The sequence below is a fragment of the Fulmarus glacialis genome, unplaced genomic scaffold (genome assembly GCF_000690835.1).
Source record: "Fulmarus glacialis isolate BGI_N327 unplaced genomic scaffold, ASM69083v1 scaffold11219, whole genome shotgun sequence".
NCBI classification, from domain to species: Eukaryota; Metazoa; Chordata; class Aves; order Procellariiformes; family Procellariidae; genus Fulmarus; species Fulmarus glacialis.
The window spans coordinates 3,480-31,236 of record NW_009231417.1 but is presented as its reverse complement, the minus strand read 5'-3'; the positions used below and the strand labels follow the sequence as shown (position 1 = coordinate 31,236).

Genomic DNA, 27,757 nt, shown 5'->3' with positions numbered 1-27,757 from the left:
GCAAGAGCCTGGTGCCCACCGTGGGGAGCGGCCTGATGGAGGGGAACGGCGTGTCGCTGACCAGGATCCTGCGCTCCGCCAGGCTCAGGTGAACTTTCCCGGGTTGCTAATTGCCGTGGCTAATTGCCGGCTGCTCCGGCACAGTGCCTGCTAATTCGCTGCTCTGTAAACCTACTAATTCAGGTACCCGCTCCTTTTCTCACGGCTCCAAGCACTGCAAAATGCATGTCCCGAGGTAAAAGTATAAAAGCAATAAATCCTCTTTTGTTAAAAATGGAAATGAGATGTAAATATGTAATTTTCACCTTCAAGCCTTTAAAAAACCACCCATGTCAGACCAACAATTGTTCCACCCACGCCAGTTATTTCTTTTTGTAGTTAATTGAAACACAAAGAAGGGCTCTGAATGTTCTGTTAGCAATCCAGATAAGACTCGGGATTTAGGCCAAGTCGCTGGATGGAGTGTTGAAGTGTTGACGGCTATGTCTGCAGCGTTCTGGGAACACAGAACTGTGCGACCGCGTAAATACTCATGCTCCGCGGGGGCTTTCTGGCAGGCAGCTCCACTTGCTCTGACCCGGGATGGCAGAACTCGGAATGTTTCTCGTTCCACTTAAGGACCTGTTCTCAGCTGCACTGCCGGAGGCGGGGGTTGCCAATGTAATTACACCTACAGTTAATGGGTTTTTGTGTAGGTAACTTTGATAGACATAGACTCTTGTTTGTGGTTTTGTTGCCTTTCCTGCCTCCCCCTTGACACATGCAGAGCTGTGTGTGCTCTTTCCTTTCTACCCCTCCCCTGGCTGACACAGCTACGCTGGCAGCCTTTAAATAAAATTAGTGTTTCCGTGCCTGTGCCTTAAAGAGCGTCAAGGAGAAAAACCAAAGTGATAAAAGGTGAAAAGCTTACAATATATACAGTTTGGGAGTCTATCAAAATAAATGGTAAACCTATATGTTAACCAAATTAGTAGTTAAGGAGTAAATGCGTTGCATTTTAGCTTTTTAAAAAATTCAGAATAAAGGAAGTTAGTTATGCTCAAACTAAAGCAGACTTTTCTTTTTTCTTTTAAGTTTAATTCAGTTTTTTAGCAAAATGAAGAAGTGGATGGACATGTCAAATCTACCACAGGAATTCAGAGAGCGAGTGGAGAGGCTGGAGAGAAATTTTGAAGTGTCAACTGTGATTTTCAAAAAGTTTGAACCGATATTTTTGGATATATTTCAAAACCCTTACGAAGAAATGTCTAAATCACAGCGAAGCAGGAAACAGAGGTATTTTTGAGATTTAATGTGACTTTTCCCTGGAAAGGGCTATACCTAATAGAGATCTATGAAAATTAAGATCATTATTTGTGCTTTAAAAAGTTATGTAAAGTTCCGAAGTGATAGGGCCCCTTTGTGGCCTTGATTCTGAAGTGCAGTGAATACAGAAACATCCCTAATCTCGATGGAGTACGGCTCCTGTCAGCAGAGCTTTGCATCCGGTGGCTGTTTACTCAGTTCACTGTAACGTGCAGAAACTGGCCCGTAGGGAGAATGTCTGTGTGTGGTGGGGAGAGGAACAGTGAGATGGATTAACTTGAGATACAGAGAGACCGACGCTTAAAACATTTAGCAGAAATAACTTAAATAGCACAGGGATATTTTGTCTTGGCAAAGTACGGGCTGAGGTAGTTGGTATCGTGACATAGTCCCTCCGTACAAAGCGGCATTGCATCCACAGTGACCTCCGCGCTACTGGATTTTTAACGTGATTGCCAGGTGAGCGGTAACACGCAAATGAAAGAAAGTTACAGCTGATGCACTCGTTTTTATGACAGACTTAGTAACTGGTGGTGTCGTCTTCCAGACGCACGCAGAACTTCTGCCTTAATTAAAGGAGCTTGTCCCTATTCCCTGCCGACTGTGCGGCCGCCTCCGTGATAGCTTTATAGTGAGAGTGTAACCTTAATGATCAGGGAGCTGAGCTGGGTCTGCGCGAGGTGTTTTTGCCAGCTCACGTGCGTCCTCTAGATGTGAGGGGGGACAGTTGTTCTGGTAAAACGCTCCATGTCTACAGGTAGAAAGGATACTTCTGCTGCTATAGCTCTTCACATGTGACAGGTAGCTTTGTGGGCATTGCTGCATATTGGGAGAAGTTTTGTCAGCATGCTCTGCCAATGTTCCTTCACTGGAGCAGCATTCGTTACTGTAACTGCAGCTTTAGCTTCTCTGTGGGCTGTCTTGAATAATGCCTTCCCTGGTCTTCCAGCTCCGTGGTTTTGGATGATCTCTACTCCAAACACGATTCAGCAGATGAGCTGTAAAACAAGCTGTAGTTGCATATTTTGAAGGGATGACTGATGCTTTAGTAAAATGTTTAGGATAAACTGTCACAGGAATTTATGTAGCCCTTGGCATCTCGCCACCTGCAGCTGCGGGAGGATTCTGTTAGAGATGTGGCACCAGCAAAATAGCGTGTCCAGGGTCACAGGCCAAAGGCAGCCGTTCGCTCAAAAAAGGGTCAGAAGGTCAGGGGTGCTGTGCAAAGTGCTCTGTGGAGCGAGGTAGGAGACTTGGTTAGTGAAAGCTGAAATAAGGACATGTAGCTTAGATTGTGCCTTAGTGTGAAATTAAGATGGACAACGGCTCTGACTGTTATTTTGAGCAAGGAAGCGGAATGAAATTCTTACTGTAAAACAAGCTTCAGCTTCCTGGAACTGAAGGCTGACTTGTCCCCTCTTTTCCTCATTGATAGACGGGTGCCATGCAGTGTTAAAGATCTCTTCAACTTCTGCTGGACTCTCTTTGTGTACACTAAGGGTAAGCTTGCTTTTTTTAGCTGCATAGTTTGTATATGTTCTGAGTTATGAACTTCTTCTGTGTTGCCTGACGTGATGTGCTGTCTCTTAAAGGTAATTTCCGTATGATTGGAGATGATTTAGTAAATTCCTATCATTTGCTTCTGTGCTGCTTGGACCTGATTTTTGCAAATGCCCTTTTGTGTCCAAATAGAAGAGATTTGCTAAATCCATCGTTTAAAGGTATGGTGGGAACAGATTATTTAAAATGAAATATGCTTTGTTCTCTTGTTTCTTTTCAAATGAAGTTGAAGGCTGGTTGTCTCCCCCCCCCCTTGTTCTCAGGCTTACCAACGGACTTCCATGCAACAGAGATCAAAGCCTCGGAAGATCCTCCTTGCATCATTGCCACACTATGTGAGCTGCATGATGGGCTTTTAGTAGAAGCAAAAGGAATAAAGGAACACTACTTTAAACCATACATTTCAAAACTATTTGATAGGAAGGTACATCTTACTAGTTTTAAGAATGCATGGCAGTGCTCATATGAATGATCTTGAGACCATTTAAATCCTGCAGGTTCTGCAGGAAAGTGTACTACAAGGCAAATGAACTTGGGTCGGGTTTTCTTTGTACATATTTTATCAGGAGCAGAATTTACTCTCGCTTTTAATGATGTGTGCTGTAAGGTCCCCTGTGTTTTGGCTTTTTATGTCAGTGGAGAATCTTTGCTTTCCTTTCTTGGCAGTTTGATGATAATGGATGATAATGTTTTCTTCAGGCAAAAAAGTAATCTCATTGTGAAATTATTTTCTGGAATAACTGTTAGGATAGTGTGGGTCCTACTGCTTGTCTTGGAGTTGAGCAAAATGCTTTGGAAGAAAGAGTTGAGGTTGCAGGTGTACAAATTGTTCTGTCTGGTTTTGATCCTGGAAATTTTTTCCAAGCTCTATGGAAGTTTCTGTGTAGGTGTTCATCAGGTCGGTCCCTAACCCGCCAACGGAACAGATGTTAAATAGCAGTACTGTTTCTGAGGAGTGAGTTTATCTAGAGCTTGGATAGAATTGGGCTTTGTCCTCATCTGTTTGTCTTGCTAATGGCATTGTAGTGCTTTGGTCTAGGCAAAAAAAGAGTCCAGTTATGCTCCTAAATCTCATTTCCTTTTTGGCTAAAACCATCATGCCCTCACACTGTTAGAGTTGGAACAGTTTTGATTTTATTATGTAAGATATTTCTGGTTTTTATTCTTAGATCTTAAAAGGAGAATGTCTGTTGGATCTTTGCAATTTTACAGAAAACAAGTAAGTTACAGCTTATGTTCTTAATCACAGGGTTTGGTTTCATTTCTAAAATACAAGCCTTGGAATGCTAAATCTCAGGTTTTCCTGTTCCTTTATCTTACCATAACTAATGGTTTTTAATTATTTGACGATCAAAGCTGCTATCTGGCTAAAATGCTTTCTGGATCTGAGATGTGTCAAATGTCAGGGGCTCAGATGCAGACTTTCTTCCTTAATGTCAGGTTTTATGGTGCTTGCCCTTACTTTCTGGCAGCTGTAACATTTGAGTAATCTAATGCAAATCAAAACCTTGACTCTGAAGTTCACGGATGTGTTTCTATACACACCTCAAATATTATACCCAAGTAGAGAAGTCTTTAGATTCATTTATCAGTCTCCAATTGGTTGTATAAATCTGTGAATGCAACAGAAGTACTCAAAAGAAAAAGAAGCAACAATTGCAAAACCACAAAAAAGAGATAGGGTGTTTTTGTGGGAGGCAAGTACAATTGTTTCAGAAACTTCTTAAACTGACTTCTGAAAGCTAATTTAAATGCAAAATATGAACAGCAGCTGCTTTGTTCTGGATCCCTTAAAGGGGTTTTTTGCCTTTTCCAGAAACACCTAATAATTTGTTTTTGCAAGGTGAGTTTTTAACATGTTGGTTTGCTTTGAGAATTTTGAGCAAAGACTCAATTGTTTTAACAATGTAGATAATACTCAAATTTAAAAATAAAATGGTGTTGCTGTGATCCATTTGAAGCAGTGAACTTCTTTTAATATTTCTACTTAAAAATTAATAGTATTACTTTAATACTACTGTCATGTGGAATGATACAGCAGTCCCTGTTCTTTTGTAAGTAGCTTAACATCTAAAGGAAACATGAAGCCTCTCTGTTTCTTTGTCCAAACTTTGCATAGAGCTTTACTTTTTCTAAAAGACATGGGGAAGGTGAACCTGTGATACAGTCAAGTTTCCTGTGGGATCACAGAATCACTTGCATCATGAATACATTGTTATGTTCTATTAATACACATGCTTAAGTGGCAGCTTGAATTGCTAAGACACCTTGTAGGCAAAAGATATTTCGTATAGCATTATGACATGAAAAAAATGCAGGCAGGATTTGTTGATGCAAGCTGTTTCTGATTTTTGTCCAGAAGTTTCATTCTGCTTCACAGGTATAAGTTTAAAGCTTTGCAACCTTTGTGAGATTAAACATTCCTGTTTTACAGTTGGGTTAGCTGGAATAAAGAAGACGAAAGATTTGTTTGGTATCATATGTCAGTAGCGGTTTTAGAAATTGAATACAGGCGGCTAGCTCTTAAATTTCTGTTCCTCTGTACCATTATGAAAATTACAGGCTACAAAGTGGCAAAAGTAGAAATTAAATGGAGCTAGTTTAATGCAACTACCGTCCACGTGCTCCGTGTATACAAAGATTTAACCTCTGATCAGCTGAGTACTTCCAAACTGTTTTATTTACAACCAGGATGGAAGCAAAGTTGTCTTTTCCTCTTCGTACCGAGAGCCAAATGTTGGTGGTGACTTACGAGGAACAGTGGTCCCTGCAGCGGATCATGGAGGGAACGGGAGGTTTTAAGTACGAAGGAAGGCAGGGACGACCGCAGGCAGATTGCTTGGGGTAGTGAAGTGGTGTTTACAAGCGGCACTGCTGCTGAAAGCATCAAACGCTTTGAACGCATGTTGGTTTCGGTTTTGTATCTCAGTTCCACTGGCACCTTTTTTGTTTCTTTGGCAGTTTAGCCTTTGATATAAAATCTGGGCTTCTCTTTCAGCAAAGCACTGAATAAAGAGTATGAAGAGTACGTTCTGACAGTGGGTGACTTTGACGAGAGAGTTTTCCTAGGAGCTGATGCTGAAGAAGAAATAGGCACTCCTCGAAAGTTTCCTGCAGATGTGCCAGTAGGGAAGACGGCAGCAAGAGCTCATGTGGAGTGTCATCTTCAGCAGCATTTTGAAAAGGTGATTCGTTTAACATGTTGATCTCACTTGAAGTACTCCTTCAAATTTTTCCATCCTTGTACGCTATTTGAATCACTGAGGTGACTTTGAATTTCTTGAACTTCTTCCTGAGGGGAAGATGATGAATGCCACTTGCAGGCTTCAGTGGATGTTGTCTTGCTAAGGAGAAATGGTGATGTCTTCTTTCCTGTGGGATTTTGTAAATAACTATTCCTTAAACAGGATGAGAGCACTTTCATGTGTGTAGTCTGTTTTGTCCAAGAAAAACCAATAAGTAGTTAAGACCTAAATATACAGGTTTTGTTTAAACTTCATTTATACCTGATAAGAATACCATTAAACCTTTATGCTGGGTTAATGTATTTGTTTTCCCGATACTTCCTTTTTTAGGACAGGAAGAGTCAACTTGTGTACTATTCTATGGAAAATAACATTGAAGAAAAAACCCACCAAAGTCTTAACTCTTCATTACAAAAAGTAGCCTATAAACGGAGTTAATGTTTCACTATGTTTAAAAATGTAAAATGTATTTAATGAAGTTGGCATGTGGGAGAACACTTGATTGATTACTTTTTAAACTTGGATAAGGGGAAAAAATGGTGCTGGCTGTGTGAAAGAACCACGTGCTGTTTGATTTACATGTCAATTAAAAAATAAGAATACTTATTACAAGATACTAGTGCTGGTGTAAATGAATCATGCGGCTTAGCTTTTTCTCCCAAATATAAGTGTATTTCATATTAAGGCAGATTAAAGACAGGGGTTTGGAATGAGTTTATCAATTTTGAACTTCAATTTCAGTAGTATAATAATGACTTCATTGCTATTTGTGCATACTGACTGCAGGCTTAACCTTTCCTCATTATTTGCCTTGTATCTTCAAAATGTAATCTGTTCTACTAATTCAAACCCAAATACTTTATTGCATCACTTCCAGAAAGCAGGATACAAACAGGTAAGTGCAGTTGGCACACCTCCATCTGCTTAGTGCTCTGTCATTCTTTGGATACGGGGAGGCTCTCAGTCCACCAGGACATCATTTCCTGAAGAAAATTTTCCTGTGACCCTCTCCTAGGCAGCTCTGCCACGTACTCCTTGTGTCACCCAACTAACGCAGTCAGGGACTATGAATGGAAGCGTAGGCTTTCTCTTTCTTGCCCTGTGTTTTTCAATGTTCAAGTGAGCTTAAAAATTTACAGGCTTTAGGATTTAAAGTCTCGTTTTCCTATATTTTATTTAAAAAAAAATTGAGTTAATTTTAGTCTGCCGGAAGATTTGTTGTATTTTGTATTTGTGGAGTCCTGGGAAAACCTTAACTAATTTTTAGTCAAGTTTGATGGCAGCCTTCAGGTACTAGTGGTGTCATTTTAATCTTTGGAGTGATTTTGCAGGAGATGCTCATTTGAAAGGTTTTTGAAAGAGTTCTGTTGACTTATTTTATTTATTCTTTGACAGAAAAGGTCATTTGCACCTTCAACTCCACTGACTGGAAGAAGATACCTACGAGAAAAGGAAGCTGTCATCACTCCTGTTGCTTCAGCAACACAAAGTGTGAGCCGGTTGCAGAACATTGTGACTGGATTGAAAAATGCACCAAGTGAACAACTTATAACTATTTTTGAGTAAGTATGTCCACTGCAGGTGCTCTCATACAAATGGAAACTCATCTTTTCATGCTTGTGACTGCTTTCTTCCTCAAATTTTACTTTTTTTGTTGGTGCAGAATATTTTTGGCTGTGTTTCTGTATTATTTCTAGTTGAAAGATCTTCTGTTTTCTAGATGATCTCATCTTCTGGAGAAGAATAGCTGAACATACACACCCCCCTCCAACTTGTCACCACCATTGTATTAATGTAGCTTCAGTTTTTGCTAATGTTAATTTAGCTGTTTGTCTGCTTGAAAGCCAAATACTCTTTAGTTTGGTTGGATTTTTAAATTTTAAACAAGCATGGCTCAATTAAAAGATATGGTAACTATGTTGGCAGAGGTTTTGGGGGAGAAGGGATATGTTATAGTCAACAAGCTATAATCTTTGCCTCAAAGAGTTGGGAAGATAAGACTAAAAGCAGCCTAAAGGCTCCCTGTTTCTCCTTCATACTGCATCAGGATATCTTAATCTAACTTTATAGCATATATAAGCGCCGAGCAGTGACCCTAATTATTGTTGATGTTGATCTCTTGTATAGCAGCAGCCATGTTTTCCACTTCTGTAGTTGTTCTGGTGGCTGTTCCCTGAGCGTGCTTCAGCTTATCCGTTTCCTCCCTGAGCCGTGATGTCTGTCCTAGGGCAGGCGTCCCAGAAGGAATTAGAGCATTCCTAGTCAAGAGCCTCTCACTCAGCCCTTACAGCTGCTGTGTGATACTGGGAAATCATAGTAAGTGAGTAGTGAACACAACCCCAGTCTTTCACGATCACCATTTCTAGGACAGAGTCCCAGTAATATAAATCAACCTATATTTTAGGCTCCTGGATGCATGACTGCATGCTGGCTGTAGTGAAATGCACATGAAAATGTTGGTGCATAAGCAGATGAGTGTAAACAAAATAGTTTATCAGTAAAAGATAGATCAGTGTTGCTTCATAGCTCATAAAAAGCAGTAATTTAATACTAAATACCTGTAAAGCTGTTGGGTGTTTGCCTAACATCCATGCAAATTAAGGCCTTGCTGGAGACGGTGTAAGGTCTCCAGATATTTTTTTATTAATCAGAATGGATGTTTAGTGTTAGCACTTAATATTTGAAGTGCCAAAGTAATATTTTTTAAAGCAGCCTTCATAAATAGGTGAAAAATATTACTTTTAGTTCTCATCTTTGGAGTTACATATATTTTGAAAGTTTTCCTAGCACTTGTTCTTGAAAGTTTACAAATTCTCAGCAAGATGCGTTTCTATTTTAATGTTTCTTTGATTGGTTTTTTTTAAGGACTGTTTAATACTATTTATATTACACAATTAAAACATTAATGTGTCTGCAATCTCTAATGAAAAATGTGTTTGTTCAAGGAATAAACCAGTCTGTCAAGAGGGATGTAAATATTAAAATGGGGAAAAGAATTGAGTAAACCTCTGACAAGAAATGTGTTGAGTACTTTGCTCATCATGGATATGAGTTCAGCAAGCACTAGGATATGTACTGTCTGATTAGGAGGAGCGGAAAGAACTGTGTTTTGGACTGTGTGTAATATTCTATGCTTTTGAATATTTTCTCTGTCAAACTAAAATTCCTTGGAAACATAACTTTGACGTTAATTAGAAGGCTTTGTTCAATGAAACCTTAGTTTATTTCAATGCTAGCTTTTCAAAATAGTTTAGTGTTTTAATTTGACACTAGTCACAAGCCACTGTCCTCTAATATGGAATTGCTGGAAAATCTGGAAGCATTCAGAAAGAGCATCTCCAGATAGAGATTCTTTGGCCCCTTTTTATGATAGTGACTGTGCAGAGTTCATCAGTTCCTCTCTGCCTTGCTAGTAAATAAGGTATTTTTGGAAAGATGCTGACTCTTCACTTTAAAAGCTTTCCTGTACTCCCTCAAACCGTGCCTGGTTTGTGTGGTCTCGTGGTGGTTTGGTTGCCTGTTGTAGCGTCCTTCCCACTACCTTGCTCCTGGCAGATACATTTTTCTCCTCAGTGTGCTACCGTAGCTCTTGCTTTCTCCTGCTTTTGTTCCAAAATCTACATATCCTCTCTTACCTCTGTTAGGAAAGGGAAAAAGGAAACAATATTTCTGTACGTTTTACGTTTTATTGATACCCCCGGTATCAGTACAGGCTGGGGGATGAGGGGATTGAGAGCAGCCCTGCCGAGAGGACTTGGGGGTACTGGTGGACGAAAAGCTGGACAAGCCAGCAATGTGCGCTCGCAGCCCAGAAGGCCAACCATATCCCGGGCTGCATCAAAAGCAGCGTGGCCAGCAGGTGGAGGGAGGGGATTCTGCCCCTCTGCTCTGGTGAGACCCCACCTGCAGTGCTGCGTCCAGCTCTGGAGCCCTGAGCACAGGACAGACATGGACCTGCTGGAGCGGGTCCAGAGGAGGCCACGGAAATGATCAGGGCGATGGAACACCTCTCCTCTGAAGAAAGGCTGAGAGAGTTGGGGTTGTTCAGCCTGGAGAGGAGAAGGCTTCAGGAAGACCTTTAAGTACTGATAGGCCACAATAAGAAGGATGGAGACAAACTTTTTAGCAGGGCCTGTTGCGACAGGTCAAGGGATAATGGTTTTAAACTAAAAGAGGGTAGATTTAGACTAGATATAAGGAAGAAATTTTTTCCAATGAGGGTGGTGAGACACTGGCACAGGTTGCCCAGAGAGGTGGTAGATGCCCCATCCCTGGAAACATTCAGGGTCAGGTTGGACGGGGCTCGGAGCAACCTGGTCTAGTTGAAGATGTCCCTGCCCACGGCAGGGGGGTTGCACTAGAGGACCTTTAAAGGTCCCTTCCAACTCAAACTGTTCTATGATTCTATGTTTTCCTCTGTTCTCTATGGTAATACAGGTTATTGGCTGATGAGGAAAGCTCATTATAACTAGCTTCTCTTCTTTCTATTTGGGTGGTATTTTTTTGTTTGGTTGGTTTTTGAGGATTTTTTGAAACTGGATATTTATTTATACAAATAAGGCTTTCTTTTTGCATTCTGCTTCAGGTCTTGTGCACGCAGCCCTATGGAAAGCATTATGACCAGAGTGAAAGAAATAGGTGAGACGTTCTGTCGCAGCTACACTCAGTCAACAGATGAACAGCCAGGATCGCATATAGGTATGGACATGAAATGCATGGGATGTTTCAAAATATTAAACCAGGGCAAATGGAATGCATACATATGCTATTGTGTAAGTTTTTAATACCGTGGAGCTGCTTTTAACCCAGAACATATCCAAACAGAAAACTGTTGCTGTCAAACAGAACGCTGTAAAGATACTTTATTACAGAGTGAAACTAAGGTTGCAGTTCAAAATGGGATAACCAAGAAAGCATTGAAACTATAGCAGCTCTTAACAAAAATTGTAAACTTACATTGTTAGATTTAAAATTTAGAGGAAATGGAATACTGATAGGAAAATTATTACTGCAACTGTCTGCAAAATTACATCACTAGAAATATTAAAATACGTAATCCTTTAAAACGTTTCTAGAATTTTGTGCTGTTCTTGTGACTTGTGGATTTCTGAACATACTTTTTTGATTTGCAAAGTCCATACGTACACACACATATGCACTATTTCCTTTGAGAAGGACAAGTACTGGTCAATTTAGTCTTAAGACCATTTGTGCAAACGGCATTGGGCTTCATCTCTGCTGGTTTTAAATTTCAGATTTTGCTGTAAACAGATTAAAACTGGCAGAGATCTTGTACTATAAAATCTTGGAGACTATAATGCTGCAAGAAACACGAAGACTACATGGGAAGGATCTGACTGTAAGTAAAGAACTAGCAAAAGAGGAGAACAGTTTTTGTAATCCTCTCTGGGGGGTTATCTTCAGACAGTGCCAGAACAGAGCAGTCTGCAGCAAAGCAGTCTGTGTATATTGTTAATATTAAAAAAGGGGAAATATATGGGAGGTGCCTAAATGAGGTTTTTACTGCTATTAAAAATGGTATAATTTTGGCATAACTAACCATCTTAATTTGTGTTGCCTTCTAGAATCACGACTTTATGGACAGATAACTTTTATTCTCTTCTTTATCTAATTAACAAGATCAATACTTCATATTAGACAGCAATGCATTTGCTCTGCTTTGTAATTCACAATAAGGCCAATTAATTTGGCCATAGTATGAAAAATGTGATGGTTTTGGTGCTATTAGTATAATTCTAGTCTTTACCATTCTAAACTTCCCTGTAAGGAGGAGATTGTGGAAGATAGAAAAAAGCAGTAACTCTTCTCTCCAGCAATAAGCTGTATAGTATTACTGCCAAAAAATTCAAACTTCCGTTTCCCAAACCTCACATCATTGACATTTTCTGTAATCTCTTCAGGCTCTCTTGGAACAAGATGTCTTTCACCGCTCTCTCATGGCATGCTGCTTGGAGATTGTACTTTTTGCATATAGCTCACCTCGTACCTTTCCCTGGATCATTGAAGTTCTTGACCTCACGCCATTCTATTTCTATAAGGTAAATAAATACTGTCTTAGGACTGCATCTGTATTAGAAATAGCAGATTACTGGATTGACAGTCTTAGAGGATGATGCTCTTCCTTCCCAGGTAATCAAGTAGGAGAAGGACTGATGTTAACTTGTAATATGCCTATTCTAAATTCTGGCTGTCCTTAAATACATTACCTGGAACGTGTAATGCCGGAGTTGAAGCTGAAATTTAAAGCAAGAAAACCATTTTGTAAATGGTACTTAACTGTAATGTGCTGTTGATAAACTTTTGGTTCTTAATATATATACACTTCTCATAGACTAAAGCATTCAAGCATATATTTTGATGATACTCATATTTATTGACTGCAAGCTATAGTTCTGCTTATTAGTAATAGCAATAATATTCTTTGCTGCCTTTGACTACTACTTATCACAGGCTTGCTTTGTTAAATCTTTTTTTTTTTTTTTCTGTTTTATATAACAGAGCATAAAATCTCTTTTCCTGGGTGTTCTCTATTTTTGCTCTTTTTTTAACCTCCTTCCCCCCTGCCTCCAATGTCATTTCTCTTCTTTGACTTGTTTGATCCTTTTATCATCTAGCCGTATGCCTCCTGTTTTTACTAGATACCTACCAGCTTACTGCGCTTAGTCCTGAATAAATCAGAAGTAGTTCTGTTTAGACGGTAACAACTAAAAAAATCGAACTCTTTGGAAAAGCTGTTTTATATTTTGTTCTCCCTTCTTCATTCTTTAATCCTCAGATGTAGGGCAGCAGTGAAACTGAAACAGATCTGTCAGTATTGCTGTAGCCTACATCAATACCAGATGCACTGGTGCCGATCCAACTTTGTGGAACAAATTTATGTTTGATTTGAATTTTCTTTGCTATTCAGTGTACATTCTTGCGGCACTCTCACTTCAAAAAAGTTGCGATTACAAAGACTTCACACAGGAGCGCCAATATTTATTATTCCACTTGTGCCATTTGTAACTTTGTTCTTTGGGTGCTTAGTTTCTGTAGTATAAATAAGTAAACACATCATTAAGTCCTCCAGGGATGTTTTATGGCACTTCCATCTCTGGAGCTTTAGAAAAACAGGCTGAATGTTCCTCTGTCAGAAATAACATAAATAAAGTGGATCTTGCATAGGCGTGGAGTATGATATTTCAAGGGCCCTTTCAACTCTTCTCAACGCCGATTTGTACATGTTGAGGGTTCTAAACCTTTTCTTAAATGAAACTTTAAAACAGTGCTTTTCAACCCTTTTTGTTATGGGCCACTTGTTTGAAAGGAAGGAAAGCTTAAATGCTGGGGTTCTCACGTACCCAGCCTAAGCGGATTTACCTGCTTCTACCTTCCTAGGTATGCTGCATGTGCTGGATGAGCGCTGCGTGTGCTTAGTGCTTTCATTCTGTACATGCTTAGCGATGGTGAAAGGGGGCCTTAAAAAAAACCCTGGGAGTGGGTTGTGCTGCATTGATGGGACATCTGCTGTCCGTTTCCAACTCCTGGATTGCCTTTGGGAAAGGCAGTTAAAAAAAAAGAGGGATCAGAAGAGGACTGGGGAAGATTCAGATGCGAGGAGGAGTCTGGAGCATTCTATGTTGAAAAGAAGTTTCAAACAGGATCCTGAAATGAATAATGATTTGATAATGTTAAGCATGAGCAATATGACTTTGCTTTTGTGCATGTGTTTTGTTACCATTAGGTAATTGAAGTACTGATTCGGTCTGAGGAAGGACTTTCCAGAGACATGGTGAAGCACCTCAACAGCATTGAGGAACAAATTCTCGAGAGTCTCGCCTGGACTCGGGACTCGGCGCTCTGGAGTGCCCTCGAGGCCTCAGAAAACAAGGTCCCAACCTGTGAAGAAGTATGTTACCTGTTTGCCTTTTATTAGGAAATTCACGTTCTTTTTCTTACTGTTGTTTTATACAGAAAACCATTCAAATGAGACAATTGCTGCAGAAAAGCTTCTATTAATAGATTGGCACAAAGAAGGGAAATCTATTTGTTATCTTACACTGACACTTCTTATTTCTCAGGTAATATTTCCCAATAATTTCGAAGCAAGCAATGGAGGAAGTGGGCTTGGGCATTTGCCTATGATGCCAATATCTCCTATAATTCATCCTCGTGTAAAAGAGGTTCGGACAGATCTTGGTGGGAGTTTAAGACGGGGTATGTTCAAGGTTTCTGATATGATTTGAATGTGTGAATTTGGGGAGAGGGGGTTTAGATTTCTTTATAATTGCAAAAAGCAATCTTGAATCTGAATTAAGCATCAGAATTGTGAAGCCTCTTATTTGATCAAGGGGAAGTCTAGATGCATGCAGTCAAACCATTGCTGTGTCTTGCTGGCAGCAGACATTGGTGATAATGCTTCACTTCTGAACTGGAGCGGGTTTTGCTGTTGTTTTGATGCAAGGGTTACCTTTACTCTCGGGTGGGTTGTCATCTGATGGCTTATTGTTCTTTTCTGTTCAGATTTTTCCAGGTTTTTTGTTCTCAGTGCGTTTGACTGGATTTTAGGTAAATGGAATGACAGAGCTGCGTTTATTCCTCCTTCCTACAGAACTTTTTTTTGCAGGAGGGGAGGACAATACTTTGCAGTATTCTTTCCTCTGAAGAACTGCCTTGCTCGTTGCAGATTCCTAGGTATCACACAGAACTGCCTCCTGACAGTGAGAGCGAAGAGGCAACGGCAGCACTGTTGTTGCTTTTTTGTACTTTCCTAGTTAGGAATTGGTGCTTTCATTGTATCCCAAACAATAGTCCATAGGTTCTTGCTGGTGCACTATGGACTGATTCGTGTTGTGATGTCGTCTCCTTTTGTGTTTGTCTGGCAAATTGCATTACAAGACTGGGTTTTGTTTTTTAAATATTCATTAGGAATGAGATGTATAAGCAGTTGCTGTAGATGTTATGATTAGTTGTTTGATGGAAGGGAAAGCAACTTGGAGATGGTGTCTTATATATGGAGAGGGCTGTGTGAGACTTTATCTTGTATATGAGAATCTGGTACCAAAAGCTCCTCCTAACTTCAAATGGCAAATGGTGGGGACTGGAAATGTTTATTTGCCCCTGGTACCAAGAGAGCTATCCTGGCAGAGTTAGAAGTAAGATCTCCAATCAGTCTTATCTGGCCAGTTATCCAGAAGGTTTCTGCTTCGTGGGAAATAGGAAACTGCTGTCACTGGTGTCCTTGCAATTGGCTAGCAGACTGCAGTAGAAATGCAAAAAGCCAGAGGAACAGAAGCCTGTAAATTGGTATTGTGTACTTCCGTCTTACTGCTGGAGCAAATATTTGAAAGCAACAGAAGAGCCTGAGAGGAACTGGGTGAGGGTGGAGGCTTCTGACTGGGGTTAATTTAGAGAGAATTTAAAAGCCAGAACATACAGAAGACTGCATATCCAGGGAATGTGGTCAGTGTTCCTGTAGAGGAATGTGTTCAGAGGAATAGCACTTGCAAATATTACTAATCTGCTAAGCAGACTGGAGTATCTGTAATCCTGCGAGTTCCTCGGTCTCTGCAAACTAGCTTGGTTACTCTTGTCTTCCTTGTGGTACCTGATTGTGAAACTGAGCTGTCTGGGATGACTACAAAATAAAAGGAGATAGATAGACTATCGGTCTTGTTCATATTGCCTAGGAACAGTGAGCTGTGAGATTAGTTCTTAACTAGAAATGACTTCTTGTACTTTGGTTTTGTAGTTTGAAGGTTAGCCTTTTCCCCTCCTGTGAAGTATTCCTATTAAACTGCTCCTCTTAAGGTTTTTTCTTTCTCCTTTGCACGCTAGACATGCAGCCATTGTCACCAATCTCTGTTCATGAGCGCTACAGTTCTCCTACAGCTGGAAGTGCTAAGAGAAGGCTCTTTGGAGATGACAGCCCCAAAGAAATGCAGATGGAAAAAATTTTAACCGAAGGGACTAAGTTGACAATTGCTCCAGCATCAAGCATTGCTGCTGAAAATGTGTCGGTTTCTCCTGGCCCAACAGTACTGACCATGACAACAGCTACAGCACCGGGAAAAACGGGACAGAAGGTTACTATCCCACTACACGGTACGAATTCTTCCCATTTTTTTTCTCTACTAGGTGTTTTGCTTGCTTTTAAGATCTGCTTAGACCAACCATGCATCTTGAACATGTATTGCTTTTTCTTTTTTAAAAGAACATGTATCACTCTTTTAAAAAAAAAAAAAAAAAAAAAGGCAGCTTAAGTTTATACTGACATCTCCTTCTGTGGAGACATCTGGTATCTGACAAGCATCCTGACAATTCCTCCTTGCAAACAAAGTTGTGGAGTTCTTGCTTCTTCCAATTACCCCTCACCACAGATTAAGCGATGCTTTGGTTCTCAGCTCCAATAATGATTTACTATGTTAGTCTTAACTTTGGTCTATTATAATCTTAAAAGGCTCTGGAATTTCTGGATAAGGGCTGCATGTTAAGGTTGGCAAAATAGTGGGGGATATTTGTTTCGTTTAAGTTGGGTGATGCCTGAATATTTCTGAAAATGGTACATGAGAAATTAGTTTTATAGCCTTTTTTAATTTAAAAACTGGGTCTATAGATAAAGATGAAAAGAAAAAAATCTCCACTTTTCATGTTTAAGGAGACTTTCAGCAAGAGAATTTGACTACTGAGGAAACTAATATGATGTGCTGGTTTGTAGAATAATACAAAAAAAGAAAGAGAATGCCCACCTCTGCCAAAAGAGTGGAACACTGACTACAGAAATTGTGATTTCTTGTGAACTTTGTACTTTCAGATAGTTTTATAAATGATCGTTCACATTCATGTTCTTCCTTTAAGCATTACCAGAAATGTAATTTTTAATCATTTCTGAAGATTCTGAGGGACAAAGAACCTTTTTAGCATCCATTACAGAAGGATGAGATGTCTTTAGTATGAAATGTTTGTGAATGAATTTATGATTTGCAATTTAACTCTGCAGCATGAGGAGAGCAAACAGTTTATTTCTGGATGTGTATATCATCTCCAGGTATTGCAAATGAAATGGGTGGGATCACATTGATACCCATTTCGATGAATCTAGGTCAGCCATGTAAAATGGAGGCTCAGGCTCCCTGCCACCCTCAGGTGAGTCAAGCACAAGAAGCGCATCTGTCATCAGCAAGCAAACCAAGGAAAACGGGATCCTTGGCACTGTTTTACAGAAAGGTAAGTGTCTTTATTAGGAAGTCATGCTTTACTTCTGTTCGTGGCTATGCTGAAACTTGCCTCCTTGTGCAGCTTTCATTACCTTTCAGTCTTCACCTTTCTTTTGGCATGAGCCGTTCTTATATACCTGGGAGGAGAACGGAAAAGATGTTGTTGAATGTTGCAGAGAATCCAATTTTCCCCATTTCCCTCCGCTTGAGATGTGTCATGGTTTTTTCGCTTAATTAACAGCTTCTATAAATAACTACCCAAGAAATATCAGTAGTTTTTACTTCTTTTGTCTATTTTTACTGCCTCCCACATTTGCAAGGGTTAGACATACCAGAAATGAGATTATTCTCCTATGTCTTGCTCATTCAAAACTGCACTGTTTTGCATCCTGCATCTGGAGATTCTCATTTGCAATTTTCTGAGGTCTATGCAGTAGTGCTGATCTTGCTATTATGGGGCCTCAGAAAGCAGTGGTGAATAACACACTATCTAAAAGTTTCTAGAAAGAAGGAACTTCTTGAAATAATGATCGATTTAAGGGGTAAGTTAAGAACTGCTTCAGAGGAACTTCAGATTAGTTGTTTCTAGTTGCTTTTATTTCCAATGTAGAGTGCGTAAGGGGTCTTTGGAGGAGGCACGGGTAACTTGCCTAAATGCCTGCAGAGAATATATGCCTAGATTAATCTCTCAAAAATATAAGAAGATTTTTTTGCTGTTATTTTCTTACTAGAGAAGTTATTTTCAGAGGTTTTCCCCTTTTAGGGTATTTCTATTGTAAACCTAGAGAATTCTACACTGAACAATCTTTAAGGTAAATCTTAATACAGAAACTAATTTGTGGAAACACTTATAAGCCACATCCTGTGTCTGAACTATTGGTTCTTTAATTTTGATAGTGACAGTCTGTGTCTCTTTCTGAGAATAGATTAGGAATTGATTAGCCAGCTGCCAGGCGTGAACTCACGCTGCATTTTGGAAGCTTTACTCTCAGTTGGTGAATACTTCAGCTGTAGTCGTGTATTTGACAAACCATGTAGTAGGCAACATACTCCTCTTAGTTATGAAGGAGACGTAAAATCTTTACTTAAATTTTTCTTTAAATTTTGACCTTCTATTTACAGTGATCGTCATATTCAAAATTATAGTTTTTCCCTACTTTCCTTTCTTGTTCCTGTTCAGTAGAGCAAGTGAAAATGAAATGAACTCTTCCTGCTTTCCAACATAAAGAGTGTGCCTAATTACTATCCATGAAGCAAGAACTTGTGAAATAAATGGAAGAAGGCTAATGTTGCACTTGATAGTTATTTCAGGTTTTGAGACAGATTTTTGGTAATCAAAAAGAAAAAAAAAATCCGTCATCTTGCTAATCTAAGATTATATTTAATCAAAGTTCTTTGTGTTTGTTGGAAGTGTTCCATTATAGTGAGTGAGTGATATGGTATAGAAGCTATAGTCATAATGTTTTTAAGTGGATTTCCTATAAGCATTAGAGATCCAACATCTGAACGAAGTTGACAACTTAGTCTTTGAAGACATCGTCTTGGGCAGAGGGGGGAAATTTTGCAGAAACGAACTATTCAAATATAGAACGGCTCTACTTCGAGGACTTTAATTTTTGCAGACTAGGTTAAGCTTATTTGGCTTGACCCTTTGTGTGTCTCTTTTGTCCAGGTTTATCACCTGGCAAGTGTGCGCTTGCGTGATCTGTGCTTAAAATTGGATGTTTCCAATGACTTGCGCAGGAAGATATGGACATGCTTCGAATTCACATTGGTTCATTGTGCTGATCTAATGAAGGACAGGCATTTGGACCAGCTCCTCCTCTGTGCCTTTTATATCATGGCAAAGGTAACGAGTAGTTTTAAGAAATTCAGGGAATTTTATGTCAATTGAAGATGTAAATTGTGTTCACAGTTTACAATTTGATTGCTTTATTCATGTCATGTTTCTGGAGGGAGGGGAAAAGTGCTTCCAAGAAGTGGATGAAGTCCCAGTATATTTTTTCCCTGTTTTGCATAATCTTGAAAGTTTCCATCAACCAGTCAGTTGGTTAAAAGAGGAATTTCTTCTCTTCCTGAGCGCATTCACAATGAGCACTGGTCAGTATAGACAAAGCAGTGTGTGGTCTCATTGCCTCGTATTTGTGTTTTCTATCCCGTTCGTCATCTTCATGATGCGTGTAATCTGAACTAAAAATGCCATTGCAGTTACAGAATTATGCAGGTGCAAAAATCTGCAGGAGCTCACAACCTTAAGTATGGATGGAAAGTTTTATTCCACGAAAATCCTTTTAGCTTTTAAAGATTCAGGTTGAGGAATTGAGCTGGTTGCCTGTTACTCGTACTTCTTCATTTCTTATTCAATTTGCCAGCATTGATTTAAAGTGTTGCTAAGTTGGGTTATGAAACTGGAATATTGGTTTGACTCAAACTTGAGAGCTGATGGTTACTGTGGCCATCAAGTCTGATTCAGACACAAATTCAGGAAAGTGAAACTAAGCCCAGGCTCTTCTAAAACATTGGGAATGATTACCTTTTCTTGAGGAAGACAAATGAAGAGGAGCACTATCTGTGGAGGGAAATTGTGACTACCTGTGCTTTTAATAACTGTAGTGTAGCATAGGCTCATTTGACATCAATACTGATAGCTGTAGAAAAGCAAAGCCATTGAATAGTCAGTGCTCTGTATTTTATCATGTAGTTTGTCAGGTTTTTTTTTTAAATACAGTTTTCTGAATGCTGTCTCCAGTGCAGGGTGAGACCTGACAATTTAGCCAGAGACCTTTATACATTCTCTTCTGACTCCTACTACAAAAATTGTTGCTCATCTGCTATTAGAATTACAGATGCACAGCTGAAAAACAAAGTCCTTTAATAAATGAGCTACCTTGAAGTACAAAAGAAAGCTGAAATTGCATGTGTGTATATACCTGCCTAGTGTTTTGTTCAGGATTTCCTCACTTTCTGTTTAGAAAAGTTAAGGGGTCCAGTTTTCAAATTTACAAATACATTTTTGACTTAATAATATTTCCCTTCTTTAATTTTTAGTGTCACTAGAAGAAAAGTCAGAAAAGGAATGATTCCTAAGCATCATAAGCAACAAAAGGCTTTAGTAGCTAAGAAACAAGGAATGCTTGAACAAGAAAAATGTTTGTTTTTTCATATTCTCATCACCAGAATTAAGTTTTAACATTATGTATTCATAGTAATACTCAGGAAAAAGCTCTATATAGTGGGAAGCTGATTGAATAGACTGGACCTGAGCAGCCCGACCTTGCTGCTTGCTCTTGGTCTTCAATAGCCTTTTCTTTTGCAGGTAACCAAAGAGGAAAGAACTTTTCAGGACATAATGAAAAGTTACAGAAACCAGCCACAAGCAAACAGCCATGTGAGTAAACAGTATTGCCTTTCCTTTTTATAAACCTCAGATAGAGATGCTTTTCAAATATTTGTGCTGATAAGGGAGAAGTCAAATCCTCTTCCGTGTTACATTCATTCGTATTCAGATGGATTTCATCTAGTCTTCTGACTTCCTTGTTTTCCTTGACAAGAGTGTTTTTCCCTGGTGTCCTGTAGGTTTATAGGAGTGTCTTGTTGAGAAATATTTCTGCCGATGTCCTATTGGACAAAAATGCAAACCAAGATGTGGAGATGACAGAAGGTAGGTAGAGCAAAGTAATCTGCTGTTCTTAAAAATGTACTTGTGGGCTTTTAAAGAACTGAACTGTCAAGTAATAAGGAGAAGTGAAGCAAGTTTTACAGTTTTAAGTGTATTAAAGGAGAATAAATGTATTGTTGAAAAAGAAGCCATCTTGTCAGTAGCCCTCCTGTGTGTTAGATACGGAAAATACACTTCCTAGTTGGAAAAAATGTTTAATTTTGTTTCCTTAAATTTGGTTGCTTGAGATTGAAGTGTTTCCTTAGTGTGTCGGTGTTGTTCTTGGCCAGCAACACTGGTTAACGAAGAAAGATGAACAGTACCTGGAATATTATGACACGTTTTTTTCTTAATATTACCTATCCTGAAGGCTTAAATGGGAGAACTTGTTTCAGAAAATAAAAATGGTGACTCTCTAAGACCACCATTTTCTTATATTCAGGTTTCTTCTAAATAGTTGATATTTTCTTTGCCCTGGGTTAGAGGAGAAAAGGGATTAGAGTAGTAGTTGAGAAAATCATGGAAATTGTGCCATGCCTGTTTTTAGTGATGTCAGGAAACTGAGAGATCACAAGCCCATGTATGAACCCGTGAGGAGAGCGCACCTGCAGCCAGGATGCACACACAAGTTTAGAAGACTGTTCCGTATGGTAAATTCCCACTGTGGGTGGGATTCAACTGCTTGAACAAATATTAGAGCCATTTCTTAAATGCCTTTTGAGGATTCCACTGGGGTCCGGGAAGGTGCTGGTCTCCTGCAGGTTCGGCATGCTGTCTAGCAGCTCCACAATTCTTGGGTGTCCTAGAGCATCTGAAGTGGCACTGGCTCCAGCACTTTGTCAAACAAACGTGCTTGGTTGCAAAGTTCTTCAGTTGCTTTTCCTGCCAGACTTTTTCTTCAGTTAATAGACTCATGTCTTCTTTATCTGGTATTAACTCCAGCTCTTCTGACACCAGCTTATAGGAACATATGCTTGTGTTGTGACACAAGGCAGACACACTTACGGGTATCAGCTGAAGTCTTTGACGTTTGTCTCATATGCACTGATTGCAAGAGGTTTTATTCTGTGTTGCCCTGTTTTGCTTGGCAGTAAACAGTTCAGAGGATGAAACATAGAAGGCCGTATTCAGAAGCAGTCTGGCTTAATTAGGGGAGAGAGAACATTAACAGAAATACACTTGCTGTGTGGCTGCAGCTTTTTCCACTGAACAGCCATTTTGTAATATGCCTGAGCATATGGCTTCCTCGCAGCAGACGTGAGTTGAGTACAAAGCTATTCTTTGCCAACTGATCACTAGAAACTTTCACAGAAGCTAAAAGCTGGGAGTTTTAAGAGCAACCACTCCCCAAAATAAGCATGGGAAAAGCAGTTAATTGTGCTACAGTTTTTTGCTACAGCTATTTCCAAGTTTGGAACAAAGATTTATGTTGGCCTTTTTAGCCGTAATCCACTAGCCTACTAGCAGCGATTTGTAGCTCCTCCTAATGTTCATAACCACCTACAGCACACCCTGCTCCAGTCTGAAGCTCATTTCTTTAATTCATCTCATTAACTGGTCAGTTTATGGACGAGTTCTTGTCAGTTGGATATTGTAAATTTGAACCTGAAGCGCCCAGTTTGCTGATCCTATGTTTCTGAAATCTGAAGCTCTCTCTTATTGTTAGACTCGTTTGTGAAAACCGGCAGTTCCTCAGGACGATCCGGAGCAGAGAACTCCAGTGAGTCGGGAACAGAGGAGAGAGGAGATCTTATTAAATTTTACAATGCAGTCTATGTAGGAAGAGTAAAATCATTTGCACTGAAGTATGATATCACAAACCAGGATCATGTAGTAAGTAAAGTATTTTGGAATTTTGCTCTCTCTAATAATCAGACACAGAGTCTTTTTTCTGACAGTTAAACATCTGTCAATAATGTTGTTCTGTTTTTCACCTGGTGTGGCTACAGAAGTCAATTAGTTGTAGGTAATGGTATGAGGACTTGCTTTAACAGCCTTTCAAGAGGACAAATGCAGATGCAGTTCAGTTTACAACTCTGGTTTCAGCTTCTTTATATCGATGCAAGACCCATTTGCTCAAATGCCTGTAAGACATCTGTGTAACACATCTGGAAAGTAAATTTGTTCTGTTTGGTGGATACTCAATCTGTCGTTTAACTGTTACGGGATAAAATCTTCTAAAGAAGACCTGGAAGTGTATTAATCTTTCCTTCTGTGAAGTTACTGCTCTTAAATATCTTCTGATTCAGCTCCTATCCAAATTTGTGCTCTCTTGCAGATGGAAGCCCCTCCCTTGTCTCCATTCCCCAACATTAAGCAACAGCCAGTGTCTCCTCGACGGATCTCTCAGCAGCATTCTGTTTATGTTTCGCCTCACAAGAACGGTGCCTGCTTGACACCTCAAACTGCACTACTGTATAAATTCAATGGGAGCCCTTCCAAGGTAGAAAGCAAAAAGGTTGAAAGGGGTCAGTTTGAGAGAGGGTTAGTTAATGTCCTAATTAGTATGTGTTCTAATGCAGTGAGGTTTCATTGAACTAGTCTCAGTTTGCAGTGAAGGCTAGAACTCTTTATGTAGAATCCATCACTTGCTCAGCAAAGAGGTTCAGAATAACTTTTTGTTCTCAGATAAATGAAAGCCAGAGCAAGTTTGAAGTGGAGTCATAGTAACTCATGATTTTTTTTTATGTTGATTGCAGAGTTTGAAGGACATCAACAATATGATAAAACAAGGTGAACACAGGAGTAAGAAACGAGCAATAGCAATTGATAGTGACACTGAATCCCCTACAAAACGACTCTGCCAGGAAAACGATGACGTTCTACTTAAACGTCTCCAAGATGTTGTCAGTGAAAGAGCAAATCATTAAAACTGCTGGTTTTCTGTGGGATCTAAAAGCTATGGAGTCGGATTCAGCTGTTGCACTATTTATTTCTTGCTTTTGTATACAGACAACTGCCAAGTTTCTTTAACATTGAACTTTTACCTGACTTCCACAGGATGCAGAAAGCAAGGGTTAAGTAGTAAACACCAAAGAACGAGAGGTGGTGATGATCTTCATTCCCAAAGGCCATGCTATGCTATAAGTTACTCTCCTTGAGCTGTTTTAGCAAGAGGGTGATCTGTAAAAAGCCATGTTGGATGTTCTCCAGCCTAATTTAGAGCATCGTGAGTTCTGAGTGTAACTCAGCTTCTAGTAATACTGGTTTTATTTTTGGAGTAAGAATAAGGAAATGAAAGTCAGTTAAGCTTCCTCAAGCTTTTGGTATTTGGGGAAGAAACTTTAAAAGTGCCTTATTTTAAAAGAATGTGGAATTTTATGCATTATTTTACTGTGGAGTGACTGGAGTGGAGAACAAATTGATCATTAGTCTCAGGAAGAGCTGAGCGGTTTTGAACTGTATGATTTGTGCTGTGCTCCATCTCGTGTCAGAACTTCAGTAAAAGTGTACGTTATGACATGGATCAGACAGCTTTTGCAATAATAGAGGTAATAATCAAAAAGTACAAATGGCAGTGACTTAAATTGCACACTGACATCTGATAAAGCACTGATAAAGCTCAGTGAGTCTGAATTACCGTTCTCTCGAGCCAGTGAATGCTGCCATGGAAGCTGCTCCTTTTCCTCTTGTGTAGTATCTACACTGAATGTAAGCCCATCAGATAAGGCATGTTTGTATATATGGGGTTTTTGTAGCTATTAAAGGCTTGGATTCATTGGACATGTGTAAATTCCAGCATCCAATTTTTGTAACTAAGTTTTTAACGCTGAGGAATTTGGTAGGGTGTATTTTATCAAAATGGAGAAAAGTCAAGGTTTATTCATTACTGCAAATCAGTAGCTTGATCTTATTTCATAATTGCATTTCAGATTAGAGCCATAGAGAAACTTCTCAGCACTGTATTTTTCAGTTTATGTGTATATTGAACTGAAAAAAAAATTGAACGGTTACATAGGACTTGTTTAAGGAGCTCTGTTCACTTCATTGTTTGGTTTGTTTAGCATATGCTGCAAGATCTGCTGTACTACAGTTCCAGGGAGGAACACTGCAATGATTTCAAGCAGTCTCAGCTAATGAATCTGGCCAGCAATGATGGAGGAAAAATGTATTTAAAAGTGTATATGTGCAGTGAGTAGAAAGTTTACAAACTCCGTAATTTGTTTTTGAATTATTAACTACTTAAATATTTGATTTTTTTACTTTCCAAAAAAGGTGCTTATTTCTGAAAGGTCTGACTGTAGAGAGCTGCAGTATGAGGGAATGGCCACACAGTGGACTAGGTTTCATGTAGATTCTTCTGTTCAGTTCCTTTAATTTTATTCAATTTTTAATATTTGTCTTCAGATCTTGAGATAAGAAGTACAAGAGAAACAACCTTTCTCTTGATCTGCTCATCAGTGCTGTTACAACTATAACCGTTCAACGTGTGTGTGTGTGTGTATATATATATATACTCCGGTCACTAAAAGCCTCCTGTGTTGGGGGGGGAAATGGGGAATCTTGATTTAGCTTTGGGCAGAGTCTGCCTTATCTGCATGGAGGATTGCAGCCTTTCTGGATGGGAAGGGTACCATCGGGCTTAACAGCGCAAGTCTTTCAGCAGTGTTATATGACAAGAGTTTAGTTGATTTGGTTTTAATTCAATGTCACGTGCAGATCTCTCCTCACGTATCTGCTTACCACACTGTTACTGTATTCTCTGAAACTGTAGAAAACTAATGGTGCTAAAATCCTTATTAGTTGTCATTAGGTGTAGTGTTTTTTCATTAGAAAAATGAATGTACTACAACTGGATGCAGTTCAGATTTTTTCACCTTTTTAGGTGATGATAGAAAAAATATTTTTGGACTTGTTGAACAGCTAAAACAATAGCTTATATGAAAATTTTGTAACGTTTTCAAAGTGCCTTCATGTGTAAATATGTATTTTATAATAAACAATTAAAAAGTATTTTAACCTGTGTTACTGTATTTCCTGTGGTCTTTCTATTGTAATTCACTAAACAATGCCTTCTGTCTGCATTTTCTGTAATGTCAAAGACCTTCATCATTTTTATGCTCCCTTAAATTTCTTCGGGATTTTTTCAGTTTAAATTCATCATCTTTCATGTGATCTGTCTGAAATTTCCTCCTGAGGTTTCTGTACTGTTTGCACTTCAGTCAGATGCGGTTTCCGAGGGGAGGAGGCGAGTAATACTTTACATGAAGTAACCGAAACGCACTGAAAAGGATAAAATCCTGCAGCGATAGGTGCCGTGCCCACAGAGGAGGTGTGACTCCAGCAGAGGTGAGCTGTTGGGCTCCTGGTTCCTGGCCTCCCAGCGCTGCAACCGAGAGCCAGAGCCTGCTGGTCCTGGCTGCCTTCCTCCCAGGTGTGCAAGTGTACTCAAAACCTGCTTGGGACAGGTTCAGATTCGTACCAGCTGGCTTCAAGCTAGTTTTGTCGCTACAGATGAGCATAAAGCTGGCACGAACTCAGAGCTTTTTAAATAGCTCTTGTGCATCTGCTCTAGGAAAAAGAATAGGCCAATTCGTGCAGATTCAGTTGTAATGACTTTTTTGACACCGGAGCTTTCATTTTAAAAGACTGTTAAACTGTAGTTACCAACCCGAAGGGATGTTGGGGGGGCATAGTGGTGGAAATGTGGCTGGCTTTTCTCTTTGTAAAGTTGCTTTTGCAGGTAAGACTGCCAGTGAGGGGAAAGCATCACAGGCAGCGTGAAGTGGGAAATGAGGTTACTGTATCCAAGTCTTGCAAACTGCGTCCTATCTGCTAGGACAGTGGTTTTCCTGGCCAGACAGACTTTCACTAATTCTCCAACTGAAAATGCCACCTCCTTAACACTGCTTGAAATGGATTCAGACCTTCCATGTTTTCTACAGGTCAGCTTTCCAGAAAGTCAAAGTTAAAAGGTTATTAACACCACTGGGGATAATACCATAAATCTGCTAGCAATTTACGTATGAGAGGTATGTTAATATTAGGTTGCCACATCCCAAGTATTGTACTAAGATGTGGCCTCAAGAAAATCTGTGGTTAGAGTCCAATTAAGCAATGTGGGGAATTGAAACTGATTTTCTATTTAGTTTCCTGTTAGGAAATACTCCCCTTATGTTCTGTCCTGTGACTCATAGAGCGGTTTTTTGTTATTTTGTATCTGAGGAGTAGTAAGAACTGAAACTGGGGTCACGAAAGGAGGGAGGTGCTGTGAAGGAACTGCACGTTCATGTGCTGGGATCGCCAATGAAAGAAGCTGCAACGTGTCTAAATCTGTCTCAAGGCCAAAGAAACTTCAGTTTACTGTAATCTCCAAAGTTTATAGTAAGCGCATAACTCATCACCCAAGTAGCAGTTCTTGAAAAACAGGTGTCAGATGAACATGATGCCAAACTCGTAAAACTTTTCAACTTCCTCAAGTCACCAGAAGTGTGTTAGATGGCAGGTGAGTCAGAGGTGGATTATGCTCGCGGTTCCCAACCTGCCTGAGCTAGAAAGCTGGGCAGAGCGGGTGGGCATGGGGCTCGCACGATACCTTGTCTTGAAGGTTAATACGTCTGAGTAACAGGGAACCTTTGGTTTAAGGGAGCCCAGTTTACCCTGCGTGTGCACTCCAGGGCAGTGCTCCCCAAATCAGCTGTTGCCTCTCCGCTCAGGCACAGTGAAATTAAGCTGCAGTAGCTTTACTGCAAGCATCCTCTCTGCCTTCTCTTACATGTCATCCATCGTGGTTCCCAGTAACAGAAAAACAGCTTTGCAAGAGTTTAGTCACA

The 27,757-nt window shown here is 39.7% G+C and overlaps 1 protein-coding gene across 1 annotated transcript; it reads left to right on the top strand.

Moving 5' to 3' along the window:
* Positions 1–12: 12 nt before the first annotated feature.
* Positions 13–23,951, top strand: RBL1 (retinoblastoma-like 1). The gene is made up of 21 exons (XM_009584567.1): positions 13–88; positions 1,075–1,275; positions 2,741–2,805; positions 2,898–3,026; positions 3,129–3,289; positions 4,035–4,084; positions 5,864–6,050; positions 7,506–7,672; positions 10,696–10,808; positions 11,366–11,469; positions 12,032–12,169; positions 13,855–14,019; positions 14,192–14,327; positions 15,948–16,214; positions 17,212–17,336; positions 18,999–19,175; positions 20,643–20,714; positions 20,903–20,987; positions 22,651–22,817; positions 23,263–23,427; positions 23,684–23,951. The coding sequence occupies exons 1-21, from the start codon at positions 36–38 to the stop codon at positions 23,852–23,854; spliced, it is 2,898 nt and encodes a 965-aa protein (XP_009582862.1). The 5' UTR covers positions 13–35; the 3' UTR covers positions 23,855–23,951.
* Positions 23,952–27,757: the final 3,806 nt, after the last annotated feature.

Coding starts and splice junctions, on each gene's coding strand:
- RBL1 (XM_009584567.1), top strand. CDS start 36: ATGGAGGGGAACGGCGTGTCGCTGACCAGGATCCTGCGCTCCGCCAGG. Junction 2,806..2,897: donor TCTCTTTGTGTACACTAAGG/GTAAGCTTGCTT, acceptor TGTCTCTTAAAG/GTAATTTCCGTATGATTGGA. Junction 23,428..23,683: donor TCAATGGGAGCCCTTCCAAG/GTAGAAAGCAAA, acceptor TGTTGATTGCAG/AGTTTGAAGGACATCAACAA.